We start from the raw sequence: 27,534 nt of genomic DNA, 5'->3' as shown, positions 1-27,534 counted from the left end.
AGGGTACTGGGAGTCAGTAGATTACTGGCTCTCTAATCTGACCAGGCAGTCAGATTAGGCTCCACACACCTCTGAGAGGAAACCACCGCTCTGACGGCAGCAACAACACTACACTACACTACACAGGTGAGCGCACATTTGTTTTATTACAACATTCAAGGAATGTGGAACACAAATGTTATTGAAAGATTAGGCTGTACTATACATTGTATTCTATTTCAAAAGGCGCGCACACACACACACACACTGTTTCACATGTTATTCTGTCTATTGGAACATTTAATATAAGAAACTGTATAGCACATTTAAACAATGTTACAAAGTGGTTCACAATTAAAAAATAAATAGAATGAAATATCCCAAATGCAATCAAATAAAACACATACAACAGTGAAACGTCAAGATTTTTAAAAGCAGCCTCTTATCAATTTGGATATTCACTGTTATTTAAGTTCACAATAGTGCTTTCTTTTTTGTTTTAGGGAAACATGTTGGTTTATTGCAGGACTTGCTGTATAAAATAGGATAAAGAAGAAGAATAGTGGTTGTGTTTTCTGTGTTGCTTTCCGTTAGTGAAGTTGGGCTGGCCAAACTGGGAGTGGTCACATGCGTTTCATGTTGTTTGTGCAGCTTCTGTTTTGCACGTCAGAGACAACACGATGAGCTTATCTGTCCTCTGTGCTGTGGGACATCCCGGACCATCTGGCCTGGGGCTGTTGTGGTGTTCAATGATCCAACATGTGATCAGCTTTCTCAGGACACTATAACCTGATTCACCCCATCACACAGCATACAGTAGCCTTCTGGTTTACTGTTAGGTTCAAAGATGTGAGTGGAAAAATTACTCACGGACACAGACTTGGTTTTCTTTGGCAAAGGGGAATAAAGCTGAAAAACATTCAGCAGTCTTCCGAAGCTTTCGTTCCCTGCTCGGCCGTTTTATTAAGTGGGTGTATACAGAAAGTTTATTTACATAATGGGTGTAGTATATAGTTGTTTAACATAAATGTGGGCTAAAACATCATTGTTCTACATAAAAGTGGGTAAGAACATCATATTATCTGCTATACTATTGGTTAAAATGAAACTGGGTGTATTAAGCAAGTTTAAGGTTAACACAGTTCACTGAAGTTTAATAAAAAAACAATAGCTCATTCACAAAGTTACAGCTGCAAATTAATCTTATCTTACCCTACTGGCCAGGCTCTCCTCTCTCAATGTTCTTCTTCATTTATCAAGGTTTCAAAATATTCACATGATAACTTTTAAACATTAATATTTCTTAAGTTTTCATACAATATAACTTTGTACAGTCTCCACATTCACACACACACACATGTTCCCTGCACACACTTCTCAGCATTGTGTAACCCACTGGACCAATATAGAAGGCCAGCGTGTGAGCAGACAGGCGGGAAAGTAAGTCTTTTCAAAGATTTAGCTTTCCACTTTTCTCAGCGTGCACAAAGTCAATAACACCTAGTGTACTGTATGTGATTGGACAGTTCCTTTATCTTCTACTCATGTTAGGCACGTTGGAGATAAGCCAGGTCTGAGCAGAATCGATCACTGGCGATCACCGCCCGTTGACGAGACAAGAGACTAAATCCGTTCAGATCACGGATCATCTACAGTGTGTTGTTAATTAAAATCAGCAACATGTTGCATGTAGAGCATTTGAGAAATACTCTGGCATAACTGGAGACTGTGTAACAGCTGTTATATGGGTCTGATGACATTTTATTAAATTGGAATTGGACCACAAGGGTTATGTCACTTCCTGTTCAGCCTGAAGGCTGCAGGACTCAGATGGAAACTGCTCGACTTTACCGCAGCATTTGGTCCCCCCCCGGATGCTGCCACCTGTTCTCGTCCACTTTACAGACGAGGCGCAGTTCACCTCCAACAAGCCTAATGTCAGCTGAGCTCTTCTTCAGTGGTGTGTGGAGGACTAGTGGAAGAGGACAGTTTGAAGCTGCAGATGACATCAGAGATGGATCATGCTGATTGGTTGTTTCAATGCCAATCAGTGGAAACCTTCCTGTTGATATTAACATTTCCATCCTTCCTTCAGATAATCACACTAAAAATGGTAGCTTTTCTCTCTCACATTGTTTACAGTCTGTGATGATCTGATATATAGTATTATTTTCATTAGAATATTTATTCCCAGCATCGAGAACACAACATTCAGTCCTCTGCGGTTACAGTGTACAGGACAGAAATGTAATGTGACTCTACTTTTGGGAAGAATTCTGCTTCTCATGACACACTGGTAGAGTTGAAGTAAAAAAACAAACAATGAAAATGTCGTCTGGATGCCCTGTATGCTGCGCTTCCCTGTGTGTGTGTAACAAACATTTTACTAATTCTCTATTAAAATTCAACGAAATGCTGCACTATTGATTTTAGACCAGGTTTTTGTTGGTCAATGGCACGATTACTTCTCGCTGCCTCAAGATAGCAATACACCAAGAATGCACCTGAACACACCTCCCTGTAAGACCAGCCCGCCCATGGGCGCAAAGCTAGCCGCAGCTGCATTTGCTATTTAAACGACATGGGCGCGCACGGGAAATTAACAACTATGTCGGTCTTAAAATAGAAAAGACATTTTCCTCAGGCTTTGCGAACAGCTCACGCCGCTGGGTGAGCTGTTCTGCACAGCGTTCTACGTCACTAGCCGAAACGCAGTGGCTAACCATAGCACATGCTAGCGTTAGCATAATGGCTTGTTCGCAATAGCAAAACACTGCTACAACACACAATAGTTTACCATAATGTCCAAAAGAACTGCTTAGATTCCACAAGTGCCCCTGGTCTAGAAGAGGTCACCCAGCTAATCCTGCCTTGTACTGACCAAAGTTGGACTAAGAGTTATCTAGCTGATGTGATCTTACCTAGCTACTGAGCATGTGCCACTCCCAACAAAGATAGTATATAAGTGATTTGTTTCACTCTGTAGCTAAAACAGAGACCCAAACCCAAATGGTGAAAACAGGATCTGCAGCAATGTGCAGTACTACAAAATATGGTGTTTTTTGAAAAAGAAACCATGTAAAGCTGTTCTGGTACAACCTCAAAATACAATTATGAACCTGAAAATAGCATAATATGGGCACTTTAAACCTTTGAGGTTTTTTGCTTCTGGACGTTGCCTTGTGAACACAAACAAACCAACAGAGAAAGGCTGCAATTGTAACATTTAAGCCCCTGAATCTGAAGAAAGCAAAGGAGATACATTCATCAATCCTTATATTTTTTGCGCAAAATCATATAAAAGACAATTCCAGTGAAACGTAATCATGAAAATGCCCTAAAGTACAATGACAAGTGGCAAAGGGAGCCTGGTGCACTTTATGTTAACAATTAAGCAAACTGCAACGCGGACGCAAGCAAAACACACTCAGACAAGGAACCTTATAAAGAAGGTAGTGTCCATCCATTGTGCTGGGTAACTGTATTAGGTCCATTTGACTGGGTACTTTTAATGGGTCCATTATGCTGGGTAACTGTAATGGGTCCATTTGACTTGGTACCTGTAATGGGTCCATTATGCTGGGTAACTGTAATGGGTCCATTGAGCAGATGTAACCTATGACCAGTCGTTGAAAGCATTATGGAGGTGATTGCCACTGGGTGTCAGTAATCCAGGCGGCTGATCTGGTTTTTTAAGGCACAGGAATAGTGGTGAACATGTTGTTGCCTGTGGGTATGACGGACTAAGCCAGTGAGAGGCGGTATCATAGTTAACAGCAGCACACAGTTTGAGGTCCCGCCCACTGATACTATCTGGTCCTGCTCGAATTGTGTTTGTGTGTTTGTGTGTGTGTGTGCATGTGTGCATGTGTGTGTGTGTGTGTGTGTGTGTGTGTAACAGGATGGACGGCGTCCCTCTGAAGATGCCACAGAGTGTCTCACAGGAAGTCAAAGAAGACGTGAAAGTTGTTGTCCCTGATTATCTAAGCACACTGCAGGATACAGAGGTGAGTGTGGTCTAAATGTGTACAGTATGTGACACTCACTGTGTGCTCTGATGATCTCTCCTACAAGCACACACACTTGCTATTATTATCTGCTTTACAGGCAGAAACAAATAACTTTTTCTTTTCAAATTATTTTGTGTGTATATATTATTTATTGCAAACTTCAGACAGGTGTATTCACTGGACCTGACCCCTTAAAGCTTCACAATTAATCAAATTACTATGTGGAATATGAAAGGATTGCTCACTGTGACAAACCCAAAAAAAACCTCACAGAGCTTTATAGTTTCAGCGCATTGTTCAACTCAGAGCTTCTGTTCTGGTTCACTCTCACCTTTCACTCTTATAGCGTTGTTTCCAGCAGCAGAAGCAGCTTTTTTCTGGAATAAAGCCTCTGTATTCTACCTGCTCAGCAGCAGACAGCAGACAGACACAGATAGAGACGAGCAGGGCAACACAGAGGAGGATTTTCAGTGGGATGCGAAAGGTAAAACTTTGTATTAATGTGCATAAAGAAGCCAAGAAAAGATGGAAAAATCTGCAAAAGGCATCAAATGACAGATTAGACATTTGTACAATTTTGAGATTTCTCAGCTGTCTGTCACGCACTGCTCTTTTAAGGTCTATCCATAGATTTCCAATTATGTTTACGTCAAGAGATTGTGAAGGCCACGGCAAAACCTTCAGTTTACGCCTCTTGATGTAATCCACCGTGGATTTTGAGGTGTGTTTAGGATCATTATCCATTTGTAGAAGCCATCCTCTCTTTAACTTCAGCTTTTTCACAGATAGCATCAAGTTAGCGTCCAAAATTTGCTGAAATTTTGTTGAATCCATTTTTCATTTGCCACTGGCTGAAATACAACCCCAGGGCATGATTGTTCCACCCCCATGCTTAACAGTTGGACAGATGTTCTTTTCATTAAATTCTGTGCCCTTTCTTCTCCAAACATACCTTTGCTCATTCCGGCCAAAGAGTTCTATTTTAACCTCATCGGTCCACAGAACTTGTTCCCACAATGCATCAGGCTTGTCCATATGTTCATTTGCAAACTTCAAACGCTGCTTTTTGGGGTGTTGACGTAGAAGAGGTTTTCTTCTGATGACTGTTCCATAAAGACCATATTTGTACAATTATCTCCTCATAGTGGAGTGTTGTAGCACAACTCCAGTGTCTGCCAGGTCTTTCTGGATGGATTGTGCAGTCAAGCGTGGGTTTGGGCTTGCTTTTCTCACAATCCTGCGAGCTGTTCTGTCTGATATTTTTCTTGGTCTTCCAGATTTTGCTTTAACTTCCACTGTTCCTGATGATTGCCATTTCTTAATTACATTCCAAACAGAGGATATTGGCATCTGAATACGCTTTGCTATCTTCTTACAGCCTTCTCCTGCTTTGTGAGGGTCAACTATTTTCAGTTTCAGTTTTCTAAACAACTGCTTAGAGGAAACCATGGTGCTGATTGTTGGGGCAGGGTCAGATGAGTCTGGGCATTTAAAACCTTAAGATTGACATCACCTGATCTTTCTAGATGATGATTAACCCTCATGTTGTCCTAGGGTCAAATTGACCCGTTTTTCTGGATCAGTGTTCTTTTTAATTCCCCAAAATAACCTGATTGATTCCACACAACGCTGTTCGGTAAGTGCAAATCTCTACTTTCATTAATTTTGGGGTGTCTTATTCAATTTTATAGCATTTGAAAAACAAATTGAAGTGGTTTTTAAATAGTATTGAGTAAAAGTTGACATATTCCAGTCCGTGATTATCCATCAATATCCATTCTTTTATTTTAGTCTAAATAATTCCTAATTTCTGCTTTTCTAGCTCAAACATCAGATTTAATTTCCTATAAATGAGGTTTATTGACCATAAATTCCAAAAATAACTGATAATAAGTTAGTGTGAAGTGACAAAAAGCATTGAAAAAAGCATCAAAAGTGTTGAAAAAAAAGGACAAAAACATGAGAAAAAGTGTTGATTTTCAATTTTGACAGGAAGACAACACAAGGGTTAAGAACAATCCATGACACTGTCAGGTCTCAGTTTTCCAAAGGGCGATGTATGCTATTAACTCTGCAGGGTGCCCAAACTTTTGCAGACGCCATTTTTTTGTTTTCTTTTATTTTGTAAGTGTAAATGATGGATAAAAATCTAAGTTTTTGTGACATATTTTACGAATGTCTAATCTGTCGTTTGATGCTTTTTGGAGATTTTACCATCTTTTCTTGTCTTCTTTTTGCACATCAATACAAAGTTTTACCTGGGGTGCCCAAACCTTTTAGCACCACTGTGGCAGGTAAAGAGTCCAGTGTTTTTCTCAGGAGTTGGTAGAGACCAAAGACAGAGCTGAAAGACAGAGACTATTCCTGAGGTGGACAAAAACAACATCATCAGGTTTTAAATTGATTTAAAACAGGTTTTGTGATCGCAACTTGTTTCTGTTGCACACAAATGGACAAAAAAAAATCAAAACATCCCCCCGTCCTGCATTGCCAGACCTCCAAAGTGCTGTGTCAGCGAGAGTACCAATGTATGTTCATTTTAGTTTGTAACTTGCATATATAAGTTAGATGGCAACACCATATGGTCTAATCATAACTGGTGTGGCAAGCCAAAGGCCAGTGTTTTGTTTCTAGATTTGTGTGCATGGTGACCTATGATGTGGTGGTCTCTGGGTCAACCCCCTGAAAACTTTTGAGCATTAAAGACTTATTTTCCTCAATTTATGCTCAAAATATCTTCATGTAAAGGGAAACATAGATTACAACCAAAATGTAAAACCATAATGGAATATATTGCAGTAAGCCTCTCAGGAATACTGTATTGCTTTCATCGATTTATTCTCCTGTAGATCAACTTTTCTAAACCTATTTGAGTCAGCCCACATGTATAATTTACTCCTGCTTCTTTTGAGAAAAATAAAGTGATAATGCAATAGGCTATTACAAGAATAAAATTACAATATTTCAGAAAATAATCCACCTGCACCATAGTCTGCTGTGCATTACGTGATTGCTCTACTGATACGGTAGATATCAGACCTCCTAACAGACTCAGAGCCCCGTTGGAGACGCTAGTCTCTAAATGAGACAGTTTAGGGAAGTGGCTGTACTCTGCTCTACATTGGAGGTGGAAACCCAAAACTACGGCAGAAATAGGGACACATCTGCCGCAGCATGTCCAAAGCAGAGCACGTCACTTCTCCATCCTGAAGCTGCACAGACCATGGAAGGCGCGCTGCAGCAGCTCTGTGGTCTGTGCCGTGCTCATCTCTATTTTTACAGCGAGAGTGGATACTAAGCGACCCACAGGTCTGCTTCAGAGCTCCTAAATCATTAGTTTGAAGTTGTCCCCCAATTAGGAAAAATGGACAATAAACATTAATTCAATCTAATGGCAGTAGCTCAGTCCGTAGGGAGTTGGATTGGGAACCGGAGGGTCACTGGTTCAAGTCCCCGTATGGACCAAAAGTACGGAGTGTGGATTGGTGGCTGGAGAGATGCCACTTCACCTCCTGGGCACTGCCAGGTGCTGTTGAGCAAGGCACCGTACCCCGCTCCCCCACCCGCTCAGGGCGCTGGTTCGGCTGGCAGCCCACTCACTCTGACATCTCTCCATTAGGGCATGTATAGATCCTGAGCGTGTGTGTGTAGTTCAGGACTGTGTGTGTAAACTAACCAAGTGTGGACACAGAGTGTAAATTGTAATTTCCCCATAGGGGATCAATAAACAAATTAAAATTAAATTAAAAATAATAATCAGGTTGACAAGTAAATGCGTGGCAGAGGGGGCGCCCTAGGATAATCATGTTCAATAAACATGTTTTATTTTGCTTGTCATACTAATTCTATTATTAGTAGACCTAAGGGCAACACGGCACCCAAACACATTTGACGCCCTAGGTAATTGCGGAGGTTGCGTGGGCCCACCCACATTGACAGCTGACCTGCCCAATCAGAAATTCACAAGAAAAGAAAATACTAGGCTACTCTGTATAGTTAAACATGGATATTAGAACTGTATGTGGTGTATTTTATCTATAACATGTTAAAAACAGTAATATTATAAGTAGGCTAAGCTATCACTAATATAACTATAATAACTATTTAAAAAGTTAAGTGAAAGTTAAGTAAGTTAAGTGTTGTTTTTTTTTCATTAGTCAATGCAACATCAATGTAGCAAAAAATGACACTTCCAGCAAACGTTGCCGTTGTTTGCGCCAGATTATTGCAATCTGGCGCAAACAACGGCAACGTTAGAAGTGTCATTTTTGCTGAGGCTCAGCACACAGAAAGTGGTCATACTGGGAGTGAATGTCTGCTGCAGGGTGTGTGTAAACTCTCACTGTGTGCAGGGTGAAGGCTGTGTTTCTCCCCGCAGGTCAGAAGCACAAGCTCTGGCAGCTTTCTGTCGGTTTAAACCTTGCCTCTGATTGCCTTACTCTAGTATTCTCACCCTAAGCTAAACCAATCGCCTTCCTAATGCCTTAACCTAACCAATCCAACAAACAAAGGCAGTGCGCACCAGCCAATCAAATTTGGATGAGGGGGGACATTCCTTCCCCATCCTAGAAACACACAGAGAACTTCCTCTTCTGCTCAAATGTGTCCAATGTTCAACATAAAGATACACATTTCTACAGTCAAAAATATGAGGTAGTTAATCATGGTTGAACAAGGACAACGAAACAAAAAAATGATAACCCATCTATAATGAATTCCGTTTTTAATGTTTCAGGCAATGTTCAGGCAACTCAAGACTCAAGAAGTAAAATTTAATGGATTCAGGACAACTGCTTTGATTTCAGGACACCCTAGATTCAGGCCCACCTCGACTTAATCCAGGCCCACCTATCTGTCACGTTCTACATCTGCCACTGTTTTAACATCTGGATGGATGCAATATGGTTCAGACATTCATGTTTGCCTCAGGATCAATTTTTTTAACTTTTGGAGATCCTCTGACTTTCCATCTACATCTATTTCCATTTTGATACATTGCTTAAATAAACACGTAAAATAATGGAGGAAGCTTTCAGGTCTGAGAAGTGAAGCCAAAGCTGAAGCTCCTTGAAGCTGCATTCTCTTTAACTCCAGCAGGGGCTGACTCCTTAAAGCTGCATTCTGTCTAACTCCCTGTCAGGGCTGAAGGACTCGAGTCTGGACTCGAGAAGGTTTTCTATGGTCTCTGACTTGTCTCGGACTCGCTTGTATTTGGTCTCAGCTCTGCCACTGGTTTTGCCAAATATGGCTTTTTGTCTTGACTGAGTCCAGGTGTCTTTCTTATGTTTATTATGAAATTGGAGGGAAAGTGAAACACTGCCCACCTGATAACCAATCACATACTAGATTATCTTTGCATGCCCTGCATCTGCGCGCCGAGCTATTGCGTGCTGCGTACCGTGTTATTGCCATTCATTTTCATTGATTGACACACTGTAACAAACAAAGATGTCCGTCAATTCTGCCATAATCAAATTGGGTTATAGAAATCACCAGGACTTTTTGTCTGTCCTGGACTCGGTCTTGACTTGGATGCAAACCTTATTAGACTCGGTCTTGGTCTCGGTCTTGATTTGCTTTTGACTAGTCAACTCAACAAAGGTGGTCTTGACTACAGCCCTGTTTCCAGCTGGGGGAGACTCTACTGAATCCAAAAAGAAGTCTGTTTCTATAAAAGTGAGAAAATGAATTTACTTCTCTCTTGATTTTACCTCAGTAAACATTTTCATAATGAGTCTCAATTGCGTTTCAAGTCTTCTTCAACACAGCATGAAAATAATAAATGATGATCCCATTTATTTTAAAATAGACAATATAGCAGGGGATGCTTTAGGATCTGTCAATCAGGACAGAGGCTTTGTACCCACACCATGCTAACACTGTGGACATTAAAATGGACCTCAACTTGTTTGTTTGTTGACTGTGTTTTCATCTTAACCTTTGACCCTTTCACTGTGTGTTTTCACTTAAGCAAAGTTAATCGGAACATTTGGTCACATAGAAATGTATTGGCTCAATGCTAGCTAGCTAGCACAAGGGTTGCCTGGTAACTTAAAGCCATAGTTTTTGGAGTTGATCAATCAAATCAAGTGAACTGACTTATTCAACTTTGTCTTAACTTATTTGGACGGACATTAATAGAAAATAGTTGCATTCTATAGTTGTAAGAAAAAGTCTGCAGATTTTCTGTTCTGCCGTACATGCAGATGAATGGTCTATGTTTATCCGCCGATAAATCTTCGCTGGATGAAACGCGTCAGAAGGGGTGTAAATCAGCAACTTTCCCTCTTTGGCATTTATCTTAGCACAGCACCATGAAACCATAACAACACTGGCTTGGCTGCGTCATGTTTCCCAGCTCAATCCTCTCGTCAAAACTCATCACATCTGTTGGAAAAAAACAAGATGGTAACCCCCTATTGCCAAATTCAAAGCTTCAAAATGGCAAACTAATGGGTGACATCACTGATGCTATGTGCACAATGTTTACAGTCTATGCTTCAGAGCAGAACTCGACCAACAGACTTATTGAGAGTCCTGGAATGGAGCCATTAAGGTTAATGTTGGCTTGTTGAAATATTGATATATTTGATAAGAGAAAAGAGAAAGCTACAAGGTAATAGGCTGGGAAGAACAGTTTGTGTCACTAACATGTTTTTTGTCCATGTGACAGTACAAGTTCCATCTGGAGAACTGGGTACTAACTGGGCTGCAGAGCGGCTTCAGCAGCCAGCATCGGCCGCAGCTCTCCTCATCAGGACTGCAGCCATCTTGTCCGCCATACTGGATGATGTTCAGCAGCCCGCAGCAGAGCCGCCTGGCCAGCCGCCACTGCTCTGACTACTGGGAGCCCAATCCTCGCCAACGCTCCCACAGCCTCAACCCCACCGTCCTGCGCATTACACTTGGAGTCTCAGACTCGGAGGATGATGGAGAGAGCGCTGCAGAGAAAGCTAAGATCTGTTTGTCAATGAAAGGCGGCTCTGGTGGGGAGCGTCCTGCTGCTTTATGTCAGCAAGCTCAGAAGAGAGCACAGAGAGCCTTTGTCCCAGACCTCCTCCACCCCCCGGCCTGCCTCAGTAGCCTGCCACACCACCGCAGGAAGAATCTACGACAGGGCTCCCTATCAGGGCTAGACACGTCCCAACAAAATGATCTCAACACAGACAGCCAATCCAAGAGCCCGTCCTCCCACAGGACCCCCACTACCAGAGCCAATACCATCGACGGACTGCCCAGCACCCACAGCCACGCCACAGCACACACGGTAAGAGCCAAACATTTAAACATACAATGACATCACAATGGAGCTCCGGTTTCATTTACTCATTTCACATAGCAGTCTGACTATTCAGGAAGAGAGTTCCAGCATGTGTTTAAGTTTCACCAACACACTAAAATCAAGTATGGTGCTGGACCAAGGAATGGTCTGATGAAAAGAAATAGGTCTGTGCTTTGTGTGTGCCTTTGATATTTCTACTGCGAAACATCTCACACAATGTGTTGATGTCATCATACAGTAGATTATAGAAATACATGTTTCTGTGATTTGATTCTGCCCTCTTGGAGGTCTCAGGACACGCCCCTTGTTAAAAGTATCTCAGCAATATTACGGCGCAGACATATGGTTCAAATGTCTCGGCAATCAGGCAAAACCTCGGCTTCCACATCATTTTTATTGCAAGGTCATACATCACCTACACAGCCAATAAGGAGAAAGAGAAGAATATGTGTCATCAACCTCTTTAAGTATATTTGGTTTACTTGCTTGTCTGTGGCCATTTTCTGTAGAATTATCCAGGAAATTACCTACCCCCATTTTAAATCTTGGCTGGGTTCATTTTGACTTCAAACTAACATTTTTAGCAAAGTGGGAAACGAGAAAGAGTAAAAGCGACTTTGACTGAAAAGCAAAAGAGTGTAAATAATAAAAGGTAAGTTTATTTATTTTTCAAAAAATTATGAATAAATGTGATAATCTTTGTTAGATGTTGCTTCTTTGTGCAACGCATAGACTGGATTTGATACTTGTTACTTTACGTTTGTTTGACAACAGTTTGTAAGTTAAAATGAGCTTCACTTACAAATAGTATAGTTGAAATGATATGTTTGAGCCACTGTTTTATCAAACTGTTCTGTGCACATGAGCCATCTTTCATAGAATTTTATTAACTTAGGCTACAACACATGTAAATGTGTGTATGTGATTATTATGTGTAGATTTAGAGAAAGGGAGAAAAGTAGTAAGACTGAGAACAGTGAATTATCTCCTTTTGTGTTTATTTGACAGATGATTGACAGCTGCCATTGCTTAGTAATCTTAATGTTCATTTTTGTTATTTCCACACTTCACTCTAACCCCAACCGGTCGTCAGACGGCGCCTACCAAGAGCCTGGGTCTGACCGAGGTTTCTGCCTTAAAGGCAGTTTTTCCTTGCCACTGTCACACTGTTGCTTGCTCTGGTGGAAACTACTAGAACTATTGGGTCCTTGTAAATTCTGGAATGTGGTCTAGACCTACTCTATCTGTAAAGTGTGTCAAGATAACTCTTGTTATGAATTGATACTATAAATAAAATTGAATTGAATTGAAATTTAATCTCTCCATCTCCATCCTGCTGGCACCAGGTAACCTTCAGATCCCCAACCATTAGCTCAGGTAACCTACAAATCCCCAGCCGTCACCACCAGGTAACCTTCAGATCCCCAGCCATTAGCTCAGGTAACCTACATATCCCCAGCCATCAGCAACAGGTAACCTACAGATTCTCAACCATTAGCACCAGGTTACCTACAGATCCCCAGCCATCAGCATCAGGTTACCTACAGATTCTCAACCATTAGCACCAGGTTACCTACAGATCCCCAGCCATCAGCAACAGGTAACCTACAGATTCTCAACCATTAGCACCAGGTTACCTACAGATCCCCAGCCATCAGCATCAGGTTACCTACAGATCCCCAGCCATCTCCACCAGGTAACCTACAGATCCCCAGCCATCAGCACCAGGTTACCTACAGATCCTCAGCCATCAGCACCAGGTAACCTACAGATCCCCAGCCATTAGCACCAGGTAACCTACAGATCCTCAGCCATTAGCACCAGTTTACCTACAGATCCCCAGCCATTAGCGCCAGGCTACCTACAGATCCCCAGCCATCAGCACCAGGTAACCTACAGATCCTCAACCATTAGTTACCTACAGATCCCCAGCCATCAGCACCAGGTTACCTACAGATCCCCAGCCATCAGCACCAGGTTACCTACAGATCCCCAGCCATCAGCACCAGGTAACCTACAGATCCTCAACCATTAGTTACCTACAGATCCCCAGCCACTAGCGCCAGGTTACCTACAGATCCCCAGCCATCCGCACCAGGTTACCTACAGATCCCCAGCCATCAGCACCAGGTAACCTACAGATCCTCAACCATTAGTTACCTACAGATCCCCAGCCATCAGCACCAGGTTACCTACAGATCCCCAGCCATCAGCACCAGGTAACCTACAGATCCTCAACCATTAGTTACCTACAGATCCCCAGCCATTAGCGCCAGGTTACCTACAGATCCCCAGCCATCAGCACCAGGTTACCTACAGATCCCCAGCCATCAGCACCAGGTAACCTACAGATCCTCAATCATTAGTTACCTACAGATCCCCAGCCATCAGCACCAGGTTACCCACAGATCCCCAGCTATCAGCACCAGGTTACCTACAGATCCCCAGCCATCAGCACCAGGTAACCTACAGATCCTCAACCATTAGTTACCTACAGATCCCCAGCCATCAGCACCAGGTTACCTACAGATCCCCAGTCATCCCCACCAGGTTAACTACAGATCCCCAGCCATCAGCACCAGGTAACCTACAGATCCCCAGCCATCAGCACCAGGTTACCTAAATTCCTCAGCCATCAGCACCAGGTTACCTACAGATCCCCAGCCATTAGTACCATGTTACCTACAGATCCCCAACCATCCCCAACAGGGCCATGTAGCATCTTTTCAGGAGTCACCACCACTATCTCTGCCCAGATGTATGTAAATATTGTATTTTTTATGTTTTTCATATGGAATAAATATTTAGTTTTGAAAAGAAACCTGTATTAACTCATTTTTAAAATGCACACATCTTATCAAGCTTGATATACAGGATGAAGTCATTATTGAGTCCCTCTATGGTGAAAGTAGACAGACAACACTTCTACTTTAATATTTCATATAAGACGTATATTATACATTTATCTATTATCTTATTCATATATTACACTTTATGAACGAAGGACTTTGGTAAACTTATTTCAAGCACCAAAACCGTTGGATCACATGGGTAAAGGTATTTAGTGTTAGGGGTTTACATCCACAGTTTCTTTATACAAGAAGTCTGAGTGACAAAAACAATCACAATCAACAATTTAGGGTGCACAATTGCTTATTAGGTTAGATTGTAGCTTGATTGCACCCCGGCCCGGCCCTGCATTCTTGCTCAATACTGGAAAAATTTCAAGGACTTTTGTTCACATGCATGAGGAAATAGATAACATAAAATGAAATTACCCTTTAAAACATAGGGCAGGATTAAAAGTAATAGAAACACCGGACAGTTGTTGCCTCTCTTTAGTTGTGTTTTGGTGCTGTAAATCATTCTTCTTGGCAGAGCCTGTCCCGGGACCCCTGGAGGTCTGGTCTGAGCCCTAGATGTTTACAACATCTGGCTCTGCCCGTGGAAAGCACCTTATCATTATAGTTATTGTATCATTTAAAATCTATTGCGCTGTAGACAATGAAAAATGTTCCTGTCCTAATGATGCTGACTGCACTGTAAAAAACAACAGACCAAAACAACTGTTATATTGTAAGACAGGGTATGACAGCCTGAAGTTTATGGCATTACGGTTACTATTACTAGGACAGGCACTGAGACACTACCCAACACCGGGATAACTTTTACTGTATGTAAGTCATTCTTTAAATTCCATAACAGGAATAGTTGGTTGTATGATCCACAGTCAGTGTGTTAGCTACAGTAGATGGCGGTGGGCGTGCCCTCAGTTTGGAGCAGCAGGTAGGAGGACCGACATGGAGCTAAGCCAATGTCTTGCTGTGGATGGAAGCAGCAGCTAAACACATTTCAAACAACTAAAAACATCTACTGTATATCAGAGTGATCACTATATTTGGAATATTTTAGGCGCTTGACCTTGCTGTCAGACAGCCCTTTATGATGGGAAACTGCCACTATTGCTGCTCTTTTTAAAACCACTAGACTCCTTTAACAGAAACATTTTATCCAGCAGAAAGTTAAGAGCTGTCTGACATTAAGCTTAAGCGTTGAACATTTTCTAAATATAGTGTTCACTTTACACAACTGCTGTAGATTATGAATGCCAACACTATGCTAGCTGGAAGAGGACATCCTAACCATTTCTTTTCAATTGACATTTCTAAAATAATTTCGGGTATCTCAATTTTAAAAGTAGCCTGTGTAAACGCTGCTCCCTAAATGCAGCAAGGTTCTAAGAGCTTCATGAGGATTAGAAGGAGGAAGTCCTCTGAAAGTGTATTTCTCAGCCTAGCTGCTGTCAGCATTACAGGAACAATCTGAGACATGTACCACACCTGAGGACACTGGCCGTTTTTGAAACTGTATCCTATACTAGCTGTGTGTAGTAAATTGGCCAAAATCTAGCATGCGGTATGTAAACAAAAGCTAAATCCACAGTATGCCAAAAATTCCTGGATGTCGTACAGATTCTGAGAAAATCGCACAGTAGAGGGATTACCGTTTAGTACAGGGTAAGCTTGGAGACCATTTGGATTTACATCAGCTGTTTAGGTTTAATTACTAATGTAGCATTGTGTGTAACTAGTATTTTAGTTAACAATAATTAGCTTGTGTCTATGTCATCTCCTAACATATACCTACACTCTCCGTCTCTGCTGATTGGGAATGATGATCTCACCTACTGTGTCCCACAATGCATTGGGCCGCAACAATCCCAACAACTACTGCTTGCCGATATGGCCAACAACTGAAAACTTTTTTTTTGTGATCAAATTTATATATATATATATATATATATATATATATATATATATATATATATATATATATATATATATATATACACACATCTACAGTCCCTGACAAAAGTCTTGTCGCTTATCTATTTTGTAGAAACACCTGCTATTAACCTGACTTTTAATTAATCAATTGGTGTAAGAAATAGCCCATATGAAAAGCTAAAACCCTCCCAAATGATGTTCAATGCACTGAAATAAATTAGTTTCACTAAAAAAAGATTTATTATTTAAACAAGACAGAAATTTCAAATTTTGGCAAGACAAAAGTTTTGTCACCTATACATAAATTGAACAAATTTACTACAAATACTAAAATATGTCAGCAAATAAATAGTGGTGCTGTGAGATTCAAATTTAATATCTTGTATGACTTCCATGAGCTTGAAGGACTGCATCCATGTGGTTTGGCAAGGATTCATACAATGTATTGATGAAGTCATCAGGAATAGCTAGGAAAGCAGTCTTGCATGCCTCCCAGAGTTCATCAATATTCTTTGGTTTGGTCTTCCATGCTTCCTCTTTCATCCTACCCCACATATGCTCAATGATGTTCATGTCTGGTGACTGGGCCGGCCAATCCTGGAGCATCTTGATCTTCTTCGCCTTGAGGAACTTTGAAGTGGAGATGGAAGTATGCAATGGAGAACCATCCTGCTGCAGAATTTGGCCTCTTTTATGGTTGGGAATATAAGAGGTAGCTAAGATTTCTTGGTATTTGAGACTATTGATGTTGCCTTCCACCCTGCAGATCTTTCGCACACCCCATACTGGATGTTACCCCAGACCATGATTTTCCGCCACCAAACTTCACTGTTTTCTAGGTGAATCTTGGATCCATGCGGGCTCCAGTAGGTCTCCTGCAATATTTGCGGCAACTGTGGTGTAATTCAACAGAAGATTAATCTGAAAAATCCACTTTCTTCCACTTCTCCAGCGTCCATCCTTTTAACAGGCTTTGGGCCTTGGCAAATGCCACACAGTTTTTCAATTGTCTTTTGTTTAGTGCTGGCTTCTGGGCACTGATTCGACCATGGAGGCCATTTCAAGACAGAATCCAACAAACTGTTTAGGTTGACACAGGGACTTCAGGGGACCAGGTCTGGTGGAGCTCTGCTGCAGTGGAAAATGAGCTGGCCTTGGATTTTCGAGCCAACAAACGATACTCTCGAGCAGTTGTCTTGCGGGGTCTGCCTGACCTGGGCTTGTCAAAAACAGCTCCAGTGTCTTCAAATGTTTTTTTTATCCTCTGTACTTGACGCTGAGACACATTGAAGGTGTCTGCCACATAAGAAGTGGATCTAGTCTTCAGCCTCTTGATAATCAAAACTTAAGTCTCAGGGTGAATCTTAGGCATGTTTGCAGAGGTCTAGTTGCAGTTGATGTGAAGGTCTTGTGTACTGGGGTTGTTTTTATACACACCTGAGACCTCATTGATCCATTATTAGACACAGGTGAAGCTCATATGACAAGGCGACAACACTTATGTCTTTGCAAAAATTGACTCAATGGGCTTTACCAAGCTGTGAATATTAGAATACTTTTTGACAGTTTCTTTTTGCACTGAAACATTATTACAAAAGCTGTTGGGATTAAAATGAGCCATTTCTTGTAAATAAATCTTGATTAGAAATATATTTCAGCGGCACTTCACGTCAGTTTGTACACAAGCGACAAGACTTTTGTCAGGGACTGTATATCAGAAATTATTAACAGATACAAACAATACACAGAGACATTGGAATGTGTCCGTATGGAGCTAGAATTGTTTCTTTATTACATGAGAGAAAATAAATGATCCGAGAAAAAGAAAAAAAAAAAGTTTGAGAGAAAAGGTTATTACACTGATGGCAAAAAAAGCAATATATGAGAGAAAAAATTTTTTTGAGAGAAAAGGTTTTCACACCAAAAGCAAAAAATAATATTTGAGACTAAAAAATGTTTTAATAAAAATTTGAAATTTTTAAAGTTATTTCAGAGAAAAAAAAATCTCTTTCAAAATACTTTTTCTCTCGATGTGAAAATAGTGTCATGGGCGGGGCCACGTTCCTATTGGCCAGACAGGTGAGCACCGTCTTGTCTTGGGAGTCCATCTGAATCATTACACCATTGTCACCGGCATATGTATGCGCTGCCTTAGTTGAGTGCGGAAGCTAGCGTTAGCTAGCTAGCAGCCAGCCCACTTCTAAATAAATACCTTTTAATTATCTAAACACTTTTTAACAGTCCAACTGAAACACTGGCAGTGAGCTCCAGGTCCTGCAGCCGCGGACGGACCACCATCAGTGGGGCTCGGCCAGCATGGAAATATTGCTAGAATGCTCCGCTGCCGACCTCAACCTGATCTGACCGGATCTCCAGCGGGACACAGAGACCCCACACCGCTGGAGCGGCACAACCCCCGTGGAGCTCAACGCCAGTGTTGGTGGAATAGCAAGGTATTTATTTAAAAGTGGCTGCTAGTTAGCTAACGCTAGCTTCCACGTTCAACTAAGGCAGGGCATAAGGCGGAGACAATGGTGTAATGATTCAGATGGACTCCCACGACATGTACGCAAACCACTGTTTTTATTTTCTGAGCTCACTAGATGGCGCTCTCTGTTCAAAGAAAAAGGTTCATAGCTTCATTCGACCATCACTAGTGCTTACCCGGCTGGGCAATAGGATCCACAGACCCTGCAATCAGCTGGAGCTCTCTCAAGAGACTCACGGACAAGAGGCGTTTATTACCCAGATCATTTGTTCAAATAACACAACACAAATAAGGATTTTAACATTAGCGTGAACCTGCGGTTATCTGCTTTTTCTAAGTAAAAAAGCTCCACAAGCGTTTGCGGGCATAACTGCATACTCCATCCTGCTTCCTGCATTTGTCTGTAATATATAGTAGCCGATTTTGAAAACGGCCACAGTGGTGCTCACCGCCTGTTTCTCCTCTGTTTCCTTACAGCCTCTGGGACCAGACTGCTTTCGTACCCCCCCTGCAGACCTCCCATCCCTGGGTCTCCGGTCCCATGGTTCCGACTCGTTAGCAGAGCTGCTGTCAGCTCTGAGCCCCGAGGAGAGAGAGCTGCTGGGGGCCATCACTTCCCGGGGTTATCCCCTCCGTACTGCCATCATCGCCCTGCAGAGGGCAGGCCAGAGCCAGGACCAGGTCAGTCACTGATACATACAGTACAGACCAGCAGAGCCAGGAACACGTCAGTCACTGACACATACAGTACAGACCAGCAGAGCCAGGACCAGGTCAGTCACTGACACATACAGTATACAGACCAGCAGAGCAAGGAACAGGTCAGTCACTGACACATACAGTATACAGACCAGAAGAGCCAGGACCAGGTCAGTCACTGATACATACAGTACACTGACCAGCAGAGCCAGGTCCAGGTCAGTCACTGACACATACAGTACAGACCAGCAGAGCCAGGACCAGGTCAGTCACTGAGACATACAGTATAGACCAGCAGAGCCAGGACCAGGTCAGTCACTGAGACATACAGTATAGACCAGCAGAGCCAGGACCAGGTCAGTCACTGACACATACAGTATACAGACCAGCAGAGTCCTTTTAAATATTTTTAATCATTGGTTTCCCGTGTAACAAAGGGGAATTTGTGTTGTTGTCAAACTAATGCTGGTACGGTCATTATAAACTTGCAAGTGCAATATTAAAGCCTTCATAAACACTTCTCTGTAAGATGATTCTTAACTTTTATATGATAAAAATCAGCCAATTAAACAAGATTGCATTAAACAGAAATATATGGATAGTCCATGGATCTCAAAGGTATTACAAAACGCCAGTAAAGAAAAAATACATTATCTAGAGAATTTATAAACCATTTAACTAAAAAGGCAGAAGATGAATATAGGAAATCATGAGAATAATGTAGGTAAGTAAGAATATTATATTAAAATTAAAAAAAATATATTAAAAACATACAGTTTGCAATACATTAAACAGTGTTACTAGAAATGGCACCAGACAGGTTAATTACCCTCCATATTTCATTGAAATTTGATATGATTTTCAATAGTATATACATTTTTATTAATACACTTAAAAAAACATTTCTAGTTTAAAAGATCCCTAATGTAGTGTCTACATTAGTTCAATAAAATTATAATTTTATTCAACCGAATCCCATCTCTACGTTCCTGAAAACAGTGGTGGAAAAGACATGCATTTGATACAATAAATTGTGACATATAAATCAATACACTTGAAAGGTATGGAATCTGAGGAATAGTATTGAATTGGGTTAGGAGCTATATAATAAGCAGGCAACAATTGGTAAAGATTGGAGAGTATATAAGTAAATGTTTGGACGTTTCTTATGGCCTCCCCCAGGGGTCAGTGTTGGGGCCTAAGTTATTCCTATATCAATGATAAATGTAAAGTTTCAGAAACATCTAAACATTTGTCACATTTGCAGATAACAAACATTTTTGGTTGTGGGGAGAATTTACATCAACTTTTGGACTTGATTACTTTAGAACTTATCAAAATAAAAATAAAAAATATGCTTGGAAAAAAACAAGTTATCATTAAATCTGAGCAAAACACCATTCATGTTTTTTGGAAAATACAAACCTAACGCTTAAAAACAGCTAGAGAATGAAGGAACTCTTATTAAGTATACAAAATCAATTTTTTTAGGTGTGACAATAGATGACAAAATTAGATGGAAATCTCACATAAGACACGTACAGTTCAAATTATCAAGAAGTATTACAGTTCTGGCTAAAGCACAACATGAACTGGATCATAACACACTCCACATCCTATACTGTTCATTAATATTGCCATATTTAAATAACTGTGTGGAGATTAGGGGAAACACATACTAGTAGTACTACAGCCACAATTTATACTTCAGAAAAAAACCATATATTCTTATGTGCATAGTTTCAGATTTTGTGATTATAAAGTAAAATATTTGTTTAGAACGAGATATAATCTACTGTACTACTAGAAAATGTTCTATGTTCTAGGGGGAAATTAAATCTAAACAACTAAAAAGTATTCAACTATAAACACATGTTCTTCAATGTATCTCAATTTGTGGAGTGCAACAGTCTGCATGTGAAACTACAGCAATGTCCAAACGTTATTGAGTCTAACTAAATTATAAAATATATGATGCTTGCTAAATGCAGGGACAAAGCAGGGCTTTGATCACTAGATGTACAGTGTGTAGCTGTCTGGATATGTATGTACTGTATATATGTATGTATGGTATGTGTATGTACTGTATATATGCACGTGTACATGTTTATTCATTGCTCTTCAAGACAATTAAGATTCTATGTAAATAGCTGTGTAATTAAATATTGTATTTAACTGTAATTAGGTCACTATAGGTGTGATAAGATAATAATAGGTGTCAAACTGTAATTATATTAAGTTTAGGTAATTAAGGATTTAATTTTGAAGGCATGAATTATAAGTTATATTTCTTACCAATCTTTTTCTTGCATGTTAATCAAGGAAAATTTCTAATGAAATTAGTTATGTTCTCTCTTTTTAACCTTTTTGTTCTGTTTTGTTGTTTTCTACTACTGCTGTTGCACTGACACTGCATATTAAAGGTGTCAAAGCAGCCGCTGCCAGCAAGTTAGGCTATTAATAGCTTACAGAGATATTGACGACCTTCTTTTCTCTCCCTCACACACACACACACACACAAACACACACACACACAGTGTGAAGCATCGGTACATATGAAGCTCAGTGTAAGTTCATTCAGGAAGGCTTCTATGCTTTACATTTCTCTCTCTCTCAAAACAGCTGATTAGGTTGGGAGATTGTTATCTGCGGATTGTCGGCGTGCACTCTTTCAGTTAAACCAACCAGATTTTGCCCAAATCTGCGCAATTGTGTTTCTTTCAAACTTTAAATCTATTCTACTTTTTCCTGCTATCAGTTGTCATTTGAGGTTGAGTATTTTAATCTAAACCATGACCTTTTTCTAATCTTACTAAGTTGTAAATAGTTGTTTTGGTGTCTAAACTTAACTTACCTTAAGCACTGGTCCCGGGGCGACAGAGCCAGTTTGCAGGTTGGGTGGTTGACATAAATATTAACACATATTTATATATATATATATATATATATATATATATATATATATATATATATATATATATAACTCTACCAACTGGACCACTGGAGGTGGGAATGAAACTAAACGACAGTATACTAAGCCACTTTAAGCCAGTGTAAAAATAGACAGTTTCCACAGCCTGCTCTGTGTTTTCCCATAACCCCTCCTCACCTCTGCTTAGAGTAAATCCCAAAGCCACAGGGCAGGGTTGATGGGTAAGGCGGAAGATTCTGATACTTTTTAACCCCTTAAATACGTTCCACTTAACTCAAGTAGTTTTCCTCCACTTCAGGGCCGATTCTAGGATCAGAATCGAGTATTCACCCAGACCATGGTTTAATCCACTTTAACAGCAGAAGCATGTATGCCAATTTCCACAACATAAAACCATTACCCTAAGTCAATTCAAACAACCCTTCAATATAATTGCAATATCAGCACAGTGGATCAGTATTGAAAGGGGCATGGACTTTGGAATTAATGGATATAAGCTTAACTGCATAAACAGAGAAAACAAGACTGGTGGTGTGGTTTTGTATGTGGACCTTAATCCCTTCTAAAGGATCAGACATTTAGGGGGGCTCAGCCCGTAATGAGAATGTGACACAGATACAGTGCCTGTCAAAAGTGTTAACCCTTTCCTTGACTGGGTTACAGGTGCATAGCATCGGTGACAGACACACAGGACATTAAACCCCTTTGAACCTGTAACTGTTTGTCCTTTGTCACTAACAGGCAAGTTTGCAAATTCTAACTTGAAGCACTGAAACTGATTACAAAAAAGGGGCTTGAGCCACCGGTCAAACAGATCTGATTTTGCTGCACCGTGCATTCATCAGACCCAGGGACAGCAGTAGTGTGTTCCATGCAACAGTCTATCTGATGGTAGTGTCATAAAGCCGTGTTCAGCTTTACAGGGCTTGGTGACAAGTGAACTGGTTTGTTATTGAAGAAACCTATAGACACATGATGAAGATATTCTCCACAGACTTTTACAGTGAGCCCACGATCTGACAATTTTTATTTGTCAGATTTTATAGTGTCGGTTGATTATTTATGTCAGGCCACTTTCTACTTGTACTATTTGTAATTTCAGAGGGAAACTACTTATATGTGACTGCTGCAGTTATTATGGACTTGACAAAAAAGAGGGCTTTTTGCCTAAAACATAACCAGCCTATAAAATATGATACCGTCCTTTAAATTAAGCTACATAAAAGTAAATATAATTAGAGCTAAAAATCTTGAAGTTGATTCATTGATTGGGTAATTGTAACGGTATTTCTCAATTTTCTTTTACTGACCAAACAATCAGTCAATTAATAAAGAAAATAACCAGCAGAAGATTTAATAATGATAATAATCACAATAAATCACTTCTACATCAACCACACACTCATATTATCACTTTTTTGTTTTTAAGCCTAGAAACTAGTCTAGTTGAAACTCAAAGAAATATGTACCAAAATGGCAAGGGCGTTCATTTTAAAAACTTCTCTTAGTTACCCCAGATCCCCTGCATTGTGTAGTCTAAATGCACCCCAAGTTCTCAAATCTAGGAAAGTTTTGGGATTTTGACATTTAAAAATCAGGAGTTTGCTTCAACATCAGAAATTAGATCATGTTCAAATATTAGTCTCCAATGTTGGGCAAGTTACTTCCAAAATGTCCCAGTCTCTGTAACAGGATGGTATGGTTAGTGGTGTGGAATGCAGCACTAAGATCTAGTAAAACAAGTACAGAGACAAGTCCTTTGTCTGAAGCAGTTCGAACGTCCTTTGTAGTTTTCACCAGTGCCGTCTATGATGCTTTCTAAATCCTGACTGAAAGTCCTCAAATAGACTATTGCTATGTAGAAAATCACATAATTTATTAGCAACTACCTTCTCAAGGATCTTGGAGAGAAAGGGAAGATTAGATACAGGTCTATAGTTGGCTAAGACCTCAGGGTCGAGGGTGGGTTCTTTCAGAAGAGGTTTTATCACAGCTACTTTAAATGAGTGTGGTAATCACCTGTTAATAAAGACATATTGATCATAGTGTTAACCAATGTAGTCTCATTGGGATAGGGTCTAAGAGACGGGTAGATGGTTTAGGGGACGAGATCTTTAACATTAATTGTTGGAGGTCTATGGGATAAAAGAAGCCAAAGTATATGTCAGGTCAAGTTGTTCTTTCTAGCGGTCCTGCGTTTGAAGGTGAATCATTAGAAGTTGAAAGCAAAAGGTGATGAATTTTATCTGTAATTGTCATAATTTTTCATTAAAGAAGCTCAAAAAGTTGTCATTACTATATACACTACCGGTCAAAAGTTTGGGGTCACTTAGAAATTTCCATTGCACTCCATTATAGACAGAATACCAGCTGAGATCAGTTGCATTGTTTTTTTAACCAGGCCAGCAGTTTTCAGATTACATTATGTGTTCACATAATTGCAAAAGGGTTCACCAGTGTTTTTCTAGTTAGTTTTTAAAATGATATCAGATTAGTAAACATAATGTGCCTTTCGATGATTGGAGGAATGGTTGCTGATAATGGGTAATGTAGATATTGCATTAAAGATCAGCCCCCCCACTCAGATCAGCTGGTATTCTGTCTATAATGGAGTGGAATAGAAATTTGTAAGTGACCCCAAACTTTTGACCGGTAGTGTATATAGGAAAAGATGGCTCAATAGAGCTGTGACTACAGTACTGAAAAGAAACCTTGGGTTGTTCTTATTTCTTTCTATTAGTGATGAGTAATAGTCTGATCTGGCATTTCTGAGGGTCTTCCTATATGCTTTCAGACTGTCTTGCCAAACTATACAAGATTCACACAGGTTTTTATTTGCTTTAAAGCCATTGGATGGAAACACACTTTCACCAGCTTTATTCGCATGAGTTTTTGTTACCAAACTTCAGATAAATCGATTGACAAGCGGATGGAAACTTCGCTTTTGAGTGGGCAACTGCTCTAACGAAAGCACAGAGGATCGCGTAGCACTGCACCTCTGATTACTAACATCAGACTTGGGTTGTCATGGTTTATGACCGATAATAGACTCTGTCAGATTTCTTGATATGAGAGCAGCTCCGTCCAAAGTGGGATGAATGTCGTCTCTCCTAATTAGACCAGGCTTTCCCCAGAAAACCCTCCAGTTGTCTACGTAGCTCACATCATTAGCTGATCACCACGCTGACAACCAGGATGATAATGCAGCTGGACATGTCATCGGTGGTCAGGTTTGGCAGGGGTCCAGAGACAACTACTGAGTCCGACATTGTCTTTGAATATGCACAAAGTGACTTAACCTTCATTTTAGTGATCTCCGATTTGCGTAATCGGGTATCTTTACCGTCTATGTGAAGTATGATCTTACTGTATTTACAGTTATCTTTAGCCAGCAGCTTTAGCTGAGACAGGAGAGGGATAGGAATTAGCCATTGCTAATGGCTAAACTAAAGTAGCTAATAGCGTTTTAACAAGTGTGAGATCAGCGAGTCGCTGTAAGAGAAGAGAACTATGTCCTTGAGTATAAAAAGTGTTTAAATACAATCAAAGGATTTAGCCACCAGATAAAACAATAAAGCAGAGTTGAGTAAGTTTATAGACATGTAATCATCTTCAACTCTTAAATCACTGGACTCATTCTATCACTCTGCCTTGAGATTCATGAGATTCATGCCTTGAGTATTTGTTTTGTTTTTTGTCTTCATAATTGACTCAATGCCCCTTGACGATCTCTTGAGTGTAAATATAGGTTGAATGAATGAATGCATTAAATTATTTTTTTTATCTGAATGCATGAGTGATAATCAGAAAATATACTTGTCTGCCAGTCACAGGGGACATGTATCTTCATGAGAACCTTTTATTATTTGATTAATATTATACCACCATAGTAGAACTGATAACAATAATGGGAGATTTCAAAAGTCGCAAGTGCACCGAGCACTATGCCCTCTGCTCGCTACATTCTCAAGGAGAAGGTAGAGCAAGTGGAGAGCTTTCAGTTCCTCAGTGTGCACCTCTCGGCTGACCTCACCTAGACCACACACATTTCCCATCAGGTGGGGGAGGCCCAACAGAGGTTTTACGTCCTCATAAAGCTGAGGAACACTCACCTCCCTCAACACCTGCTGACCAGTCAATAATAGAGAGGCTCCTGACCTACTGCTAATAATAAAAGACCCCATTCACCCTGGACATCACCTGTTCTCCCCCCTTCCCTGTGGAAAAAGATACAGAACAATCAGGTCCAGAACCAAAAGCCTAAAAACAGCTTTTTCCCACAGGCAGTCAAAAGCACTAACCCTTCTCTAGACCTCCTTCCTCTATAATGACTTGTGTGCAATAAACCCCAAAACTGGAAGTGCAATAATGTTATGTACAGTAAATTTGCCACCTCATTGTGTTTATTTATCTTGACATGTTTTACTATTTAAATGTTTTATTTCTGTCATTTTGAGAGCTGCAAAACTGTGTTTTGTTATTGAAAACAATGACAGTGAACCATATGACCATATTATCCATTGTGGGACATTTCCTTTTTTACTTTAAGGATGTTATTGATTTGAGCACTCCTTTTGGATTCTGAGCCTTTTTGACCCGCATGGTGTTGCTGTGTCCTACCTGAATGGATGTTTCTTTGTGTGTTTGCAGGTCTTGAGCTACCTGGTGGCATGTGACCATCTGTGTCAGCTGGGTTATGACATGGCTCTGGTAGAAGAGGCTCTGGAGATGTTTCAAAACTGTGAAACAAAGGTAAGACATGTATTTCTTCTTCATAGAGACAACAAGACTTTACACTTTTCCTTTGATAGAGTCACTTTTATTGATACAATTGTATAAAAAAAACACAACGGTGTCTTTCTCTTGAGGCAAAGGAGTTCCTTCATCTGCTGAGTCAGTTCAATGAGATGGGCTTCCAGCAGAACGCCATCAAAGAAGTGCTGCTGGTGCATGAAAACCACAGAGAGCGCGCACTGGAGGAGCTGATGATGCGTGTTGCGTGATAGCACACACGCATGCACGCACAAACACACATGCAAGCACACGCACATACACACACACACACACACACAGAGCTAACGTATTATTTACTATAGGAGAATATGAACAGCCCGTCGATAAAGCACAGAGAGGGTAAACACATTAGGATTATTAGAGCTGGAGATGGATGTGGCCTTCACTCAAGGAAAGTATTGTGTTGATATATTACATTGTATGGATGATGATGATGATGATGATGTGCCATAGTGCACAGTTTGATTCCTGTTTGTCACCAATGTGTGAAAGTGGCTGAACTTGTGTGATCTGTGTATCTTAGTAGTAATTGTGAAATTTATTAAACAAGTGTCATGAAAATC

The 27,534-nt window shown here is 40.5% G+C and overlaps 1 protein-coding gene and 1 long non-coding RNA gene across 3 annotated transcripts; one reads left to right on the top strand and one right to left on the bottom strand.

The window, feature by feature from the left end:
* The first annotated feature begins 2 nt into the window (after positions 1-2).
* Positions 3-27,534, top strand: ubap1lb (ubiquitin associated protein 1-like b). Of its 2 annotated transcripts, none has more exons than XM_032536974.1 (7): positions 3-126; positions 3,881-3,986; positions 10,663-11,256; positions 19,024-19,227; positions 26,828-26,929; positions 27,046-27,186; positions 27,229-27,534. In XM_032536974.1, exons 2-6 carry the CDS (start codon positions 3,882-3,884, stop codon positions 27,178-27,180), a joined length of 1,140 nt encoding a protein of 379 aa, XP_032392865.1. In that variant the 5' UTR covers positions 3-126; position 3,881; the 3' UTR covers positions 27,181-27,186; positions 27,229-27,534. The 2 variants fall into 2 exon arrangements, with proteins under 2 accessions (XP_032392865.1, XP_032392863.1); XM_032536972.1 differs by having other exon boundaries at positions 4-126; positions 27,046-27,190.
* Positions 1,922-8,578, bottom strand: LOC116702652 (uncharacterized). Its single transcript, XR_004335229.1, has 3 exons — positions 8,567-8,578; positions 5,503-5,507; positions 1,922-1,975 (listed from the first exon to the last, which is right to left on the bottom strand). It is a non-coding gene; the product is annotated as an uncharacterized LOC116702652 (long non-coding RNA).

The sequence above is a fragment of the Etheostoma spectabile genome, chromosome 15 (genome assembly GCF_008692095.1).
Source record: "Etheostoma spectabile isolate EspeVRDwgs_2016 chromosome 15, UIUC_Espe_1.0, whole genome shotgun sequence".
Classification (NCBI taxonomy): Eukaryota; Metazoa; Chordata; class Actinopteri; order Perciformes; family Percidae; genus Etheostoma; species Etheostoma spectabile.
Note: the sequence above shows the minus strand (reverse complement) of the source record. Positions and strands in the feature narration are given on the sequence as shown.

Excerpts from the sequence above, each read along its gene's own strand:
- ubap1lb (XM_032536974.1), top strand. The coding sequence starts at position 3,882 with ATGGACGGCGTCCCTCTGAAGATGCCACAGAGTGTCTCACAGGAAGTC. Across the intron at positions 19,228-26,827 it reads CAGGCCAGAGCCAGGACCAG|GTCTTGAGCTACCTGGTGGC; the intron begins GTCAGTCACTGA and ends GTGTGTTTGCAG. Across the intron at positions 26,930-27,045 it reads TTCAAAACTGTGAAACAAAG|GCAAAGGAGTTCCTTCATCT; the intron begins GTAAGACATGTA and ends CTTTCTCTTGAG.